This window comes from Perissodus microlepis, chromosome 1 (assembly GCF_051167445.1).
Source record: "Perissodus microlepis isolate ML-2025 ecotype Zambia chromosome 1, ASM5116744v1, whole genome shotgun sequence".
In the NCBI taxonomy this organism is placed as follows: Eukaryota; Metazoa; Chordata; class Actinopteri; order Cichliformes; family Cichlidae; genus Perissodus; species Perissodus microlepis.
The window spans coordinates 24,349,177-24,365,376 of NC_140461.1; the positions used below are offsets into that span (position 1 = coordinate 24,349,177).

At 39.9% G+C, this 16,200-nt stretch overlaps 1 protein-coding gene across 1 annotated transcript; it reads right to left on the reverse strand.

Moving 5' to 3' along the window:
• Window positions 1–3,864: 3,864 nt before the first annotated feature.
• Window positions 3,865–12,155, reverse strand: nkpd1 (NTPase, KAP family P-loop domain containing 1). Its single transcript, XM_084924699.1, has 5 exons — window positions 12,137–12,155; window positions 11,115–11,231; window positions 8,068–8,396; window positions 5,110–6,567; window positions 3,865–4,152 (listed from the first exon to the last, which is right to left on the reverse strand). The coding sequence occupies exons 1-5, from the start codon at window positions 12,153–12,155 to the stop codon at window positions 3,865–3,867; spliced, it is 2,211 nt and encodes a 736-aa protein (XP_084780825.1).
• Between the last annotated feature and the right edge of the window lie 4,045 nt (window positions 12,156–16,200).

Genomic DNA, 16,200 nt, shown 5'->3' on the forward strand with positions numbered 1-16,200 from the left:
TATCGTGACTTTTATTTCAAAAACACTCACTGTCCACTTTTTTAGGCACACCTGTTCAGCTGATAATTAACACAAATATCTAATGGGCCAATCACATGACAACAAGTCAAAGCATTTAGGCATGTAGACATGATCAGAGGACCTGCTGGTTTTCAAACCGATCATCAGAATGGGGAAGAAAGGTGATTTAAGTGACACTGAACATGGCATGGTTGTTGGTGCCAGATGGGCTGATCTGAGTATTTCAGAAACAAGGTTTACAGTAAATGGTCAGAAGATTGGAAATTTTTCTTGGTCTGGGTAGGGTTAGAAGTGGAAAAAAAAACGAAAGAAAAGAAAGCATGGATCAAAACGCTCGTATCAAAGTTGCAGTCTGCTGGTGGCGGTGTGCTGTTGTGTAATATTCTGTTTGCACACTTTGGGCCCCTTAGTACCAACTTCACAGCCCTTAAATGCCACTGTCTACCTGAATACTGTTGCTGGCCATGTCGGTCCCTTTATGACCACAGTGCGCCCATCTGATGGCTGCTTCCAGCAGGACGACACACCCTGTCGCAAAGCTCAAATCACATCAAACTGGTGTCTTGAAAATGAAAATGTTATATGTACTTCACAGTCACCAGATCTCATCAATAGAGCAGGTTTAGGATGTGGTGAAACAGGAGATTAACATCATGGATGTGCAGCCGAAAAATCTGCATCCACTGCGTTATGCTATCATGTCAATATGGACAGGTGAGTGTATGTACGGCAGACATGTTCATGTCTTTTCATACGGTGTAAAATTAAAATCCAACTGTCTGTGTTTGGCACCACCATGCATTCAGTTCGCAATTCTGATTGCAAAGCTCCCGGACAGGACGTGACATAAACAAACAAACAAACAAACAAACAAACAAACACAAAACAGCATCAAACTTTGATTAGTAGATGAGCTGAGTATAAGAGTAAATCACAAGTTACAATGAAATTGGGATGAAGACTAATGTTACTCCCATTCACAAATATTTTGTCACTGATTAAGTTATTCTACAGTATTAAATGTTCTTATAATGATGGCAATACATGAACAATTCACCGCGAGACCCCAGTGAGTATTCATCCTGATGTTGACGTTAATATCACAAACCTTCAAATGATCCAATAACATTTGAGATATTTCTTACACCACCAAAGTGAACCTGAATGTGACAATGAATGAAAAGCAATAGAATTACTAAAATCATTTGAATACATTGCCCTGGCACTAGAAATGCTCTGAAGTCTGGTGGCAGTTCCTGTGGGACATGGAATATAATTTTAGATGTCAAAGCAAAAACCCTCTGGTGGTGCCAGAGTTGATGGGGTTCACCAACAGCAATAGGATTCATCCTTTGGTAAGAAAAAGAAAAGAAAAGAAGTCCAATCAGTCCTCTCTTAACATTTCTGATATTCAGTTTATAAAATAGGATAAGTTTCTAAAACTTGTGGCATAGGCACTGTCAACAGATCATTTTCAACATTCACAGATTTCCATGTATAGAATAAATGTTATAATACACAATAAAAAGGGCAATCCAACAAGATAGTAACAATACAAATATGTAAAGGTTTAACTTACGTTACAATAAGGTATATAAATACAGAATAATGATTAGTTAAATCTCTTCACAGCTGTCATTATGTTACTTTTACATTTGCCACGTGACACTGGAGCAGATGACATTGAAATGGTATCTAGGCAACACTACAGTTAGCTTTGCTCAAGTCATCTTCCTCAAATTGACATTACGAGCGTAATTATTCATTTCGGTTACACTAAATTAAATAGTTTAATTTCTAGGTAAGGTCTGACAAGGAATTTACAAAAAGAGTTCATGTTTAACAGACTGCTCAATTATTATTTAACGAATGTGGTCCTTATTATGGAATAAGGCATGCCTGAATAACCGCAGTGTGGTTGCTTTAGACTGAAATAAAGTCTTTCATGAATGTTAACTCATACATTACTTAAAATTTTATAAGATGTAAACAAGCTAGGATGATATATTCACACCTGACTGTTGTATGATTGTTGTAATGCTACAGTCACACTTTAGCACGACTGGGATTATTGTGATGGTGTGCAATGACTTTCCGATCTTGTCTTTGAAATCATTGCTTTGATCACTTGCAGTCAGTCGCTGTCCTCAGAGTGACTTTGGTGCATCAAGTCAGTTTACTCTCAGTCTGCATCAGTTTGTGACTGATTGCTGTCAAGTTGGAAAATACATGCATGCAATCTGTGATAAATGGGAGAAAATTGCAGTTCTGTTGCCGTCTGCATACATAGAAAGGCACATTCACTTCTTCTATTCAGAGTCCAACCAGATCCTAGTCAATAGAAATACAATTTCATCCACAAACAGTGACGTAGTTGCTCATAGACAGCAATTTAACTGCAAAATGACAACCTATTTTTTATACAGGACCATAACTAGAATACAACCAGTTGGCAAGCAGCTGAGTTAAATCCCTTATTGCAAAAAGATCCAATGCAGATGACTTGTCCTCATCAGCTCTGATGATGAATGTGTTGGCAATCTCTCTGCATTTATATAACAATTATTTGTAAACCTCAACCAGTCTGTTTGAGAGTGATTGCATTCAATCTGAGTCAGTCATTGTTTGGAGACAGGTTGCCTCCCATCAGGTGACTTGTGCAATCGCCTTGTGGACAAATGCAGTCCTCCACAGGTTGAGCATGTTGCAACACTGAGCCTCTGGTTGCAGCAGCTACTTGCTATTGGTCATCAAAAGCAAAAAAAGAAAAAAGAAAAAAAAAGAGCCCAATGACCCAAACCACTGACTTTTCCTTGTTGCTGTTTTTAATCTATTGTGTCTGAACTACAAGTCAGTGGTCGGTTTCCATAAGCTACTTTGTCCTAAACCTAATGAACTGTATGTATTTAACAAAAAGTTTAGGATAAAGTGATACACTCAAACTATCCAGCTCAGATAGACTACTCATTACAAATAAAGCACAACCGAACGGAAGGCAATTCATTGTGATTAAAGATTAATGGCTCAGCCCGGCACCGAGCAGCAGGTGAAAGTACAGGGCGTAAAGAGTTAAAATCCCACGAGAGCACTGTGAAGAACAGGTCGAACATGTTGGAGGAGAGAGCAAATGAGATCTCGCAGAGAACTGAAGAGGAGTTTAGAAGTCACAGCGTTGACACGGCCATTAACTCAGATTGAGACGTTAAACACAGTGGTACTGTTCAGCTTACTGTAATGGAAAAGCCACAAATAGCCTGCTCAAGAAGAGGTCTGTGGGGGACAGTTAACTGGTTTACAGATGATTTCCTGACAAACTGTAGTAAATAATCTAACCTCTAACCAAAGCAGAGTTCATCAATAAAATCAGAAGCAATCAGATAAGATAATGGGGACATAAAGGGCTTGTTTGTCATTTGGGGAAACACTTATCTTCTTTCTGGCCAGAATCTATAGCAAACCCATGTCTGGGTGCAAAGAATAAGGTGCTGGAGCCAGAAAGGTGATTAAGCTGGCACAGGAAACAGACCAGGAGCAACTAAGGGAAAACAGCTAGCTCTGCTAAAAAAAATGTAAGGCTCTCAAAGTAACTAATAAACATGAGGCATACTGCTTGTTTGATCTATGCAAAATTGGGAATATGAAAAAGTCATTTGTGGGTTTTATTAGTTCTGTGACAAACAAGTGTTTAGCCTTTATGCTATAACCTGCTAATTACCTGCTAGCTAGCTTCACATAGCATATAGATTTGAAAGCCCTTATTTGGCTTTTTAATTAATTCAGCAGTATAAACATGTTAGAATTATATGTGCACAAAAAAATTCCTGGAGACAGATTGACTCCATGTTACATGTTAACCAGATTGGGATTAGACAGATAATGATGAGAAGCCTGAGGGTGGAATTTCGATAACTGGTTCTTAGAGTGAGAAGGTATTGTTGCCATGTTTTTGTACTGTGGTCGCAGATGTGATGGAAACCCCAAGAAGTGCAGTCTGAATGTTGCCCATTCACCAAAAGTCATTTGTAGGAGGTCTTTAAGGTCTTCCACATCGCCGAAGACCAGCGCTGACCCATTGAGGTCATTGCTTTTCACAATGTCGATGTACTTACTGGGGTATCGCATCCTCTCCAGCTAGGAAAAAAAAGAAAATGTGAAACTGAGCAATATTATCCTTCCTGAAATAATTTAATTGATTTATAACATCACACTGCTTGTTTTCAGCAAAAGCCCTTCAGCGTAATTAGCCTACGTTTTAGCATTTCCCTCTATATAGCAATGTTAAATGTTTACAGTCAACCTAAGCAGGAAGGATAGTAAATGGTGCATGCAATTAAATACTCATTACAGTTGGTAATTTTATCACACTAGTGTCATTGCTGTTCATTCTCTCTACATCATATCTGTGCCTCATAAAGTTCTTTCTAATGAAAATACTGCGTGCTGCAGTCAGGATTTTCAGTGTATTTATCAGAAAGTGGTAAAAGCAAGCCTTCATTAGAAATGCTTCTGCAAAATGAGACATGTTTATTTACTGTGCTTTTTTTATACAGCATCTGAGTAATGGTACAATAAAGTGAGCTATTAGGGGAAGAGCTGCAGGCAGGAACAGAACTCTAATCTTTCAGGTAAAACTCCTTTTACCCTAGCCCAACGTCGCACCATGTGAAAAACTGAGGTTATATATGACTTGATTAAAAAAAAAGAAAAGGGGTATTTACTGACTGATTCTTCATTATTATCAAACCACAAGTTTGACTGGACTATATAGGAACCAGAAAACCGTCACAGTCCCAGGCCATCTAATACTGCCATTTTGGGGAAGTTGCTGGCATCTCATGGATTTGCACAAGATGTCCTTTGGCATGGAAAGATGGGTCTGTCACTCTAAACTCGTCACAGATGGATGCTAGGATGCAGATAATCTAACAGAATGACTTCATGTGATGCCCTGAGATGACAAAGCATTGAACCAGTTGTCTGAACAGGTGCGTTTTCTTATGTATTACTGAAAATCAGCTGCTCAAGATGTCACGAGAGGTCAGCCAAGACTGAAATCTTACAGAACATAGCTTTTAAGGAATTTCTTACCTCTTTACATACATCCTCGGTGTTCATATTAATGATCTTTGTGATTGGCAGTGGAGCTAGGTTCCTCATCCAACCAGAATCTTTCAGCCTGGATGTCCCTCTGATGTGAGCCAGCTCATTCTTAATTGAATGATCTAGGTTCACTGTTGCTGCTTCAAATGTCTTAAAGTCTTTTACCTTGAACTGGAAATCTACTTTGAGAAGATTTTCGAACAGCTCAGCATCTCCATCCTGCTCCAGGAAGTCCTCAATCTGTCCACTCATTACATACAGCTCTGCTTGGGACACACTGAAGACTTGCCATAAGGTCTTTGAATCATAATCGCTGGGCCCAGCCTCACCATCAATATCTGCCCTTTGTTGAGCATCTTCCACACACTGGAGGATCCAGCTGAGTCGGCAGGGCCAGTGATTGGCCAGGATCACCCATGCTGCAATGTATTCTGGTTGAGGAAGCTCTAGGTTTAAGGCTTTCATGATTATCACAGTTACTCGAATAGAGTTGATCACTCTTCTCATTGACATGACATCATCTAGCATGTACTTGCTTAGATTCCTGTCATTGCTGCTTAGGATGCTTCTGATTAAGTTATCTAGTTCATCTTTTATATCCAGCATTGCTGCTTTTGTATTGATCAGAGGGTACATCTCCTTTGCTTCAGATGTAACCTTCTCTAGAGACAAATTGGAGGAATCGTAGGAATAAGTAATTCCTCTGTGTTTGACTTCAACCGTGGGAGAATCCTCTTGAATTTTTGACTTGCTACTAAGTCTGTAAAGTAAACTGCGCTTTGAATCATTGGACAGTGGTGGGACTGTGAAGGGCAGAGTCACTATGCTGTTCAGCAATGCATATGCTTTGTCCTCTTTGCTCAAGCATCCATCTGCAAAGTTCACTTTCTCTACAAGGACTTCCGGATTTACAGCAAGAATGGAAATAAATGGGCTCTCCTCATCTGAAAGCAAAATGTTCATAGCATCCAGGACTGCAACAATTTTCTTAGGAGAGCAGCGGTCCAGATTAGTGATATTCAGCACAATTCGGATCCTTCTCCTCTCGAACACTTCCATAAACTGGATGAAGCGGGACAAACACCACATTTCCATCCTGACTTCGTTCATGAAGCCCAACTGACCACTGAGCCGCTCATTGTCCATCCCTCTCTTAATGTTCAGTGTCTGGCTGAAGATGAAGTTCTTCCCCATCAGAATGATAAACCTCAGTATGCTCACTGCAGGGACCCCTAATGTGGCAATTGCCAGGCCTTCCAGCACACCTACCTGGCCATTGCTGTCATCCACCTCCTCATCTGGTTTCAGTCCAAATTTGGGAAAGCCAACCGTTAACAGGATAATCAGGATGATAAGTGGTACCACCAGAAGGGAAAGGAGAAAAAGCCACAGTGGGCAGCAGCAAATCTTCTTGGAACTCCAGTGGTTAGGACCATCCTCCACAATCTGAGTTTTTTTTTTTTTTAAAACAAAAACAAAGCAAAATAGAGAAAAACATACATATATACATACATTATTATCATGCTTTTAAACATGGATTCAGAGTTGCCAAATGAGGTTCATGTTCTTACATTTTCTGTACCATGAGGTCTTATATTTTGGTTCTCGGTAATATCTCCAGAACTACTGGCTAGATTGATGGAATTTGGTAAAGATATTTAAATGCCTCTATGGATCAGGTCAAAAGATTTTTTGTGATTACTTTCATAAGACTCGACAGTTTACAGAACTAGTTACCTTGAAAAAGCAAAATTAAAAAAAGTAAAAAGTATGCGCAAAGCACCCTTCACTAATGTTGTGAGTGTTGACATTGCATAGTTTGCCCAGTAGAGGGCACTCTGGAACTTGACAACGCATTTTGGAATGCCACAGATACACTAAGCCAGTGTTTCCCAACCTTTTGGAGCCACGGCACATATTTCACATTAGAAAAATCACACGGCACGAATTGGCTTGGTTTTCCCGTCGTATACCATTTTTGCTTTCTTCTGACCACCACTCATGCTAGGGCCTTAATTTGGGTCAGAATTTTCTCCTGGACCCAGGTCAGATTGTCTATTTTCTCTTTTCAAATACTTATCTATTGCTATTGCACACTGCATTGTCTCACTCACAGCATGACTATTATGTAATTTCTTCTTCGTCTTCTTCTGTTTTACTGGCAGTTGACAACCCATTTAATTAGAGCAGGAAGTTGTACTGCCCTCTAGTGGAAGAGAATGTAATTGCTCTGCCCGTTACTCACGGCGGTCACTTAGAGCAGCGGTCCCCAACCCCCGGGCCTCGGACCGGTACCGGTCCGTGAGTCGTTTGGTACCGGGCCGCGAGAGTTGAGGTTCAGGTTTGAAATGTATAGTTTTCAGGGTTTTTATCGGTTTTCAGCGTTATTTTGTTATCGTTTTTATCGTTTACTCGGTTTTCCTGGGTCTTTTCACGTGTGTTATGAATATTTTTTCTTTTTTTCGGTACCGGTACTAGTTTTATTTTGTTGTATTTATCCGCGACACCGTAAAGGCCGGTCCATGAAAATATTGTCGGGCATAAACCGGTCCGTGGCGCAAAAAAGGTTGGGGACCGCTGACTTAGAGTACTAATCAGGTGGAACCAGATAATCTTCCAAGGCACACCTGATCATTTGTTGTGGCACATACAGTGGTTGGGAAACATTGTACTAAGCAGATAATATGAGCAGAGTCGGGTGGAGTGTATGTAAAAAAATAGCTACACATTATGTTATTATATTAGCGGAATCTATATTTTGTGTTTCTGAATGAAAAAAAATATTGGCCAATATATAGGAATATCAGATTTTTAAATCACCAAATATTGGTATCTGTATCGGATCTAATTGTCAGTAGGACCATGTTAGCAGGTTGATGTTAGCATTTTGCAAATAATCTGCCGCTCTTAACAATTAAACAAAAATGTAGCTCTATTGAGACAAACCTTGTTCTTGACTTCCTCTTCTTCATCATGTTGAGCTACACGGTAGAGTAAAAGTTGTAATTTTCCAAAGTTCATTTGCATGGCCTCAACCAGCCGTATAGCTATCCCGGCCCAAAGCAGGTCACTACCGGCAAAATGCCAAGCACTGAAATGCACATAAATGAATCTGACGTTCCGTTCCTGCTGGTTCTCCTTTGTCCAGATTGGCCTGTAGAAGAGCAGTCGTCCAATAAGTGCAAAAAAGCCGGTAAATGAAGGCTTAACCGAACGAGGCCTGGATCCTTTTGCATATTCCTGCTCAATCCTTGAAGCCTCTGAATTCATGTACACTGAAAATACACAAAACAAATAGAATACTGACACAGGTATCTGATGGTTGAGTTACATTTAAGAATAATATTAATAAAGGCAGAAATATGGTTATTTAGCACAGAGTTGTGGTCACAGAGTTGAATGTCATGGTAATTTAAGGCTTTTAATAGTTTCTCTGAACTGTTATTTTTCCAGGGTGGAACAAGCACAGCATTCATCTTTAATGATTTTAAAAACAAAAACTGGGTGCACAAGTTTGAATTTATTTAGGATTTTCTCTGATCCACACAAGTATGCATGCATACAGGCTCTGTATATATACAGTCACTTAAATCTTTTAATAAGTGGTGCTCAAGGTTCAGCATTGTTTTAATTTGACAAGGACAAGGCCTATTAGGTTCTCACTAGTGATCATGAATGATTACAACTGGCAGTTTCTCTTTGCAGCAGAATGATTTGTTTGAGAGCACTCATTAGACTGACCAATACTGAAAATAATGAGAAAAGTCCAAAGAACTTAGTCAAGATCTAAGAAGGAGAATTGTAAATCTGTTGGGAAGGTCTCTTGGAGCCATTACTAAACAACTGAAGAATCTTGGCTCATTGGTTCAAGCAACTGTATATAAATTATTCAGATGTGTCACCACTTTGCCAATGACTGGAAGAAGACCCAAACTGTCAGCCTCAGGTGAGTGGAAATTGTTTAAGATGTTCAGGAACCAGCAAGGTTCAAGCCTCACGTGAACTGGAAACTCCTGGAACACCAGTGTCACTGTCCCCAGTGAAGCCAGTTTTACATTGCAATGGACTGAGAGGGTGACCACAGAAGCCCCTGTTCCAAGATCAATCAGTGGATGGAATTACCAAGAAGGGGAACTACCTACAAATTCTTCAACTTCACCTCAAACCAACTGCTAGACAAAACATTATTGGCAGTGTATATACCTGAGCCTGTATGTATACTTGTGCGGATCAGAGAAAATCCAAAATAAATTCAAACTTGTGCGCACGGTTCCATCCATCCATCCATCCATCCATCCATCTTCTTCTGCTTATCCAGGGCCGGGTCACGGGGCAGCAGCCTAAGCAGAGAAGTCCAGACCACCCTCTCCCCGGCCACCTCCTCCAGCTTGACGGGGGAAAACCAAGGTGTTCCCAGGCCAGCTGAGAGATATAATCTCTCCAGCATGTCCTGGATCTGCCCGGGGCCTCCTTCCGGTGGGACATGCCTGGAACAACTCACCCAGGAGGTGTCCAGGAGGCATCCTTATCAGATGCCTGAACCAATTCAGCTGACTCCTTTCGATGTGGAAGAGCAGTGGCTCTACTCTGAGCCCCAGATGGACGAACTCATTTCTACCGCTTGTATCCGCGATCTCATTCTTTTGCTCACTACCCACAGCTACCATAGGTGAGGGTAGGGACGTAGATTGACCAGTAAATTGAGAGCTTTGCTTTTACACTCAGTTCTCTCTTTACCATGACAGACCAGTACAGCATCCACATCACTGCAGCTGCAGCACCAATCCGTCTGTGCTCAATATTCTGCTCCCTTCTCTCATCAGTGACCATCAGTGACGCACCCTCAGGGACCTGCCCACTCTAGGTCCCTGACCTGGAGTGGTCACTCCACCCTTTTCCAGCTAAGGTCCATGGCCTCAAATCTGGAGGTGCTGATTCTCATTCCCACCGCTTCACACTCGGCTGCGAACCATTCCAGAGCGATCTGGAGGCCATCACCTGATGAAGCCAACAGAACCACATCATCTGCAAAAAGCAGAGATGAAATTCTGAGACCACCCAAGTGAAAGCCTCCCACCACTTGGCTATGCCTAAAAATTCTGTCCATAAAAATTACAAACAGAATCTGTGACAAAGGGCAGCCCTGGCAGAATCCACCACCCGCTGGGAACGAGTCCGACTTATTGCTGGCTATGCGGACCAAGCTCTTGCAATGGTTGTATATGGATCAAATGGCCTGTAGCAATGGGCCAGACACCCCATACTCCTGAAGCACCTCCCACAGGACACTCCGAGGGACACTGTCGAATGCCTACTCCAAGTCCACAAAACACATGTCTACTGGTCTACTGGTTATTACAAGAAAATATAATATACACAATAATAGTTAATGAATAACACTGTATATCATCTGTCTGCAACATTTTGAAGCTTCATTATTCTACGAGTATTTTATGTTAGTATCAAATCCTTAAAACACCTAAGTTTTAAAAAATGCTACTCTAATAAACCTGCTTCATTAAGTCTGCTCGGTGTTATTTGTTTACATGTTGAAATGCCTGCATATACAAACTATACTCAACAGGATTATGTCCTCATTTGTGGAATGTTTGATGTCATGTCATCTCTTTTACAACTTCAGTTGTAAAAAAGCTCAGTCAGTCTGTAAACTGAGGAAAAGTTTGCCTACAGTCAGTTCACATACGAGGAACCAAGAGCTCTATTTTTGGACTCATTACAAAAACAAAACATCACATTTAGCAAATGTTATATTGTTATACACCACAGCGTTATTGCGAAAGCTGCAGTTTTTATAGTCACCATGCTATAGTTCTACACACTGCAATCATGTTCACAGCCATCTGTTGGCACTGTGATAAAGAAACAGATTGAAAACTGTATTTACATGCAAAACACGGAGAATTTCGTTGTGTTTGTCTTCAAAATAAGCATCCTGTCGTTAGCGCCTGATAGGCTGGGCCAGACAAACCTACCTTGCATTTGTTTGAGGATCATGTTGATTCGATTCTCACATGAAGCGTAGAGTCCCACAGTTAAAGGTGATGAGACTTTTGTAAGTGTCTTGGACAGTGCGTATGCATATATGTCATCTAAAAAATTAAAAAGAAATAGCATCATGGTTTTCTTATTTTACATCCTCATGCATTTTAAACGTAAAGTCTTATTCAGAGAGTCCCCACAATTCCTACCAAGTAATCCAAAGCTGCTAGACTGTTTGACATACTGCAGAACATCAGTGCACAGTAAACCTGAAACCGGGGAAACAAGTTCTCCAGTCGGAAGTGAATTTCAGAAAATGGGAAGGAAAAATTGAGCAGCAGTGGACAGGCTGCTATTTGTCAACCACTGTAATTTTTAATATGACAAATCTAGGAACAAACCAACCATTTCAAGTTAATTTGACTGGATGAAGGCATGCACATAAAGGAACTGTACCTTTCTCTAATAGAAAATATATTTAATTACTAACTTAGTAAAACACAAGAATGGATTGTTGGTCAAAAGATGCCGAGATAAGCTACGGATAGGAAAAGGTACTACTTAGGAGTCTGTGGTCTCTAGGTGAAAACAATAATGATGACATTATTGGCCAGTAAAACTGTGAGCTCCCAATGCAATGTAATTAAATTAATAATAAACTATTTGCAATTACAATGGAGAGAAGTACCTATAAAGCAAAGTGCAGAAACACTGAAACAGTTGTTCATATCAAACAGATTCAATGCCAAACACAAATACAAAACACCATCGACAACAACAAAAATAAATGGAAAAAATAAATTAAATATCCCATTAAAAAAAAAAGAAGCCCAGAGGGCCTTTATATGAGCTGGGCAGAGGGAAAGAACTGAGGATGGAGGCACTTAGCCCGTGGTAATTCGCTGCATTAATAAAAATGCACGAAGAGGATGTCTCATTTGTAAAGTGAAACTGAAAATGAACCCCTGCTGAGGGGGTGGAGCTTCAAATATGTTATTATTAAAGAATAAATCACCTTCTGTTGTGTTCTTCATGATGATTGTTTGGTGAGACCAGCTTTCACAGACTATTCGTTCAGCCTGTGAAGAAAAGAAACAGCAGAGATCTCAGTGCAGCGGGGTTTCTTTCTGCTGCCCCATGAACAATGTGGCCCTTATCCACTGTGGCATCTTTTTGGAGAGATGTATGGTCAGGTCCTTAAATATATTGGAAAACAGCTCATGTTTTGTCATTGTGCCTCAATACAAGTGAACAAGATGCGACGTAAAGTGTGAAAATTCAGCTTTAAGAAATTTGGGGGAAAAAAAATCAGAAACAAAACAAACAGAAAAGCAATTAACCAATCAAAAACTGCATGACAACGAAATGCCCCAAAATAGAGCCCTGCCCATCCTTCACTAGTAAATGAGCACAGGCGTGTCCTCCTTTTTTTAAGATGTTATTTTTGGGACTTTAAGCCCTTATTGGATAGAGACAGTGTAGATAGAAGCGGAGAGAGAGCGAAAGACATGCAGCAAAGGTCTGCAGGTTGGAGTCAAACCCTGGCCTACTGCTTTGCGGCCATACAGCATATGGTCGCCTGCTCACCCACTGAGCCAAACCGGCGCCATGGGCACGTCCTTCTTTCAGGTTAAAAATTAGCCAGTGTTTACTTTACAAAGGCTGGAAACAGAGCCAAGAAAAAGTGCACTAGTCTAGTTCCCTCTCAGACCACTTGAATTACACCATGTATTTGAGTCATCTCCAAATGCAGTAAAATGGCATTACCTACTGAGCTCATTAAAATGGCTGCAGTTTAAAAAAAATTCTGATGGCTGTCGGGATTCCCCCTCAGCGTCCTATTACATGGACGTACGATATCAATTTAAAAATCCAAGGTGACATCATCCTCGATTTTGTTTGCAAGATTTTCAGAACACTTGACGTCTGATTTATACTATAGATGCACCTATGGTATCAATTTAAAAATCCTACGTTGCCTCCTTCTCGAGTTATCATATTCACAAACTTGGGTGTCCATGCCGCCCTCCACCTGCCCGCCCGTCCAGTTCCATGGCAGGGCGACATCAATACCCCATCAGTTTTTTACAGCTGAGGGGTAAAAAAAAGTTAATTTTCTGGAATTAAAACAGAAAGTGTGCACTTGAATCACATCGTCATTGCTTCACTTCAGATCCTCTTCAGATCTTCAAAAGTATTTATTTGCTATGACTGCATAGATTAGTTATAAATCATTATTAAGACATTGATAGAAAATCCTTGCATTGCTTTTCTCTTTGATAATTTATGAGAAGGACTTGAAGTTGAAACGGTCTCCGTCCTCCACGTCTTTCCTCGAGGGTTCTTGTTGAAGAACATCTGCTTACTTTCACTAAAAGTTTCTGAAAATTGACCCCGCCCAACCATAAATATAAACTAATAAAAATAAACTCACAGTTCCCTTTGATACCACGTAATCTTATATTTTCTACATATAATCTTATAAGATGTACCTGCACTCCCTGGCCAGTTTGGTTCAACTGCTCTCAATGCAAATATCAGTCACACAATTCAATTTAATTCAATTAAAGGATCTGAGCTGCAATACAGCAATTCAGTGAATCTTTTCTTCTTTTCTAAGTGTTGGTCGAAAGGCATTTAAAGGATGATGACACTAATGTAACGCACTTACACAAGACCTCAGGCCATTCTCTTTTACGTCCACAGGAATGTCAGCAGCTTACCTGAGTCATTAATTATCATTGCTATTATGTTGTTGCTTTCCCTGCCAACAACATATTTTCAGCTTGTGCTCTTGTCTGCGCACGTCTAACAGAATTAGACCGACTGTGGAAAACAGAATTGCAGTACTGACTTTGTTTTGCGTTGAAGTAATGTTTAACTTTCATTGTACGACCTCTGATCAGAGTATGTAAACTGCAGCCCTAAAACTTCTAAAATTATGCCTGAAGCTTCCATAAAAGAATGAATGGTATATTATTCTTGGCTACAAGTGTGGTACTAATCAAACAAGCTTACCTGTTCTTTGTTTTAAGTGGTCTGGAGTAAAACAGAAGAAGACTACCAGCAACAGCTTAAGTGTGGTGAACTGTATGTCACTAAGACCTCTGTGCTGTAAAATTTTACAACCCTAATAAGATTAGAAAAAAAGAACCTGGTAATGATAGGCCGTCTCTGTAGGCTAGGCACTTTCCAGGAAATGAGGTCACAAGCAAGATGAAATTATTTCTGAGAAATTAAGGTGTGCATTTCTTCCATTCTTCTTTACTTTGCACCTAACTCATGCTCCCAATCTCCTATCTATTCACAGAATGTGAGTGAAGTGGGTAGTTCCTGAAAGCATTACAAGGTAGAAAATATCCCTATTTTTGCAATTGCTCCTGGCATTAACTGTCCAACTTTTTCGTCTCGTGAAAAAAATGGAAAAAATGAGTGATTTTATGCTGGAGCCTTGGGTGTGCATGATTCATGAGCTGAATTCCTGGTATAGAGTCCCTCAGGTTGAGAATGACTGGATTGCTCTGCCCAGCCTGAACTGACATGCAAAGCAGTTGCGATGCCAAAACAGCAACACCAAAGCTTTTTGCCTGGAGTAGGATTTGTTGTGACATAACTGGTTAGTCAAGCTTTGAAAAACAAGCTAGAAGCTTAATTTCCCTTGGCATATTTCTTTATTTTTTATTTCTTTATTTTATTTTAATTTTTTGCATTGGCCTCTTCATACCATCTGGTGTCGCAGTATACCTTGTGTTACAAGTCCTTCAACAAACTACAGCAAAAGAACTGGGCAGTAAGTCGTGTCAAGGTGGCTGCTTTCAGAATTCATTTCTGATATTACATTTAAAGCACATAAAAAGACAGAAGATTGGAATGAAAAGATTTATCTTCAGTAACATACAAATGGCTATAAAAGTTTGCAAGTCTATAGGCCTGTTATTCATTGGAGCGGAGAAGGAGATCAGAAAAGACAATTTTACATTCTGTTGCTCATTATATGAAGATTAATGGGCACTTGGGCAATGGACAGACTTTAAAATATAATGTTAGGCCCGTATATATATATATATATATATATATATATATATATATATATATATATATATATATATATATATATATATATATGTAATGAGTTTTAAAATAAATAAATCAAATATAAAAAGGAAAACACACACACACACACACACACACAAATTACCACCTGTGGAGTTGTTTTGAAGGCGAGATCAAAACCTCTTTTTGTATCAGCAATAAACATGTTTATTTCTGCTATAAAGAGTCCGTGTGAACTGATTCACATTGGGAGCCAATCCCAAGTGGTTATTAGAAGAATTGCAGTTTTTTTTGCACTTAAGCTTTGGGCTTTATTTTTCATCTCCACAGGCTGCTGCCAGGGTTGGAAAAAGTCATCTTTGCAGAAGCTCTTTAAAGAGCGATACCCATTAGGATCTCAGCGGGCTCCAACACGCTCTCATTCCAAAACTGTGAACTCCTCTCCCAGACATAGTAGGGTGAGAGGTGGGGTATATACCCCCAGAAAGGTCAAGATCACAGATAGAAAGACAGCTACACACTCTCGCAGCCTACACCTATGGGCAATTCAGAACCACTAATTAACCTAACATGCAGTTCTTTGGACTGTGAGAGGAAGGCTGTCTCCAAGAGTTTTTAAGTGGAGCAGGGCGGTGTGCACAGAGGAAATTCAAATTTTGAATCCGAAAGAAATACAGTAAAGTAAAGTGGCGACATAAATATTTAGACCCTTTCCTGAAGTAAAAGTCATAATCCTGGTTAAGTAGCCTAACTTCACCAAAGGTAACTACAGCAAAGTACTCCTTATGCCAAATGGTCTTTTTCTGAAAAATTATATTACTAGATCATAATCTTACTCATTCAGTGTGTACCACATTTTTTAGCATATACTTTCATACTTTAATTACTTATATACAGAATCACAAGTTAGTAGAAACTGATCTGCCTGTGTTAGGACACCTGTCAGTCAAAGTGGCCAATCCCCTGATCCCAAGTGTCTCTAGAGACCAAAACAATGCTGTAAATGCCTTTATTTAAAAGACAGGA

Bases quoted from the DNA above. Each gene is read 5' to 3' on its own strand.
- nkpd1 (XM_084924699.1), bottom strand. The intron at 8,397-11,114 runs GTAGGTTTGTCT...GTGTATTTTCAG, and splicing joins GATCCTCAAACAAATGCAAG to TGTACATGAATTCAGAGGCT. The intron at 6,568-8,067 runs GTTTGTCTCAAT...AAAAAAACTCAG, and splicing joins AAGAGGAAGTCAAGAACAAG to ATTGTGGAGGATGGTCCTAA.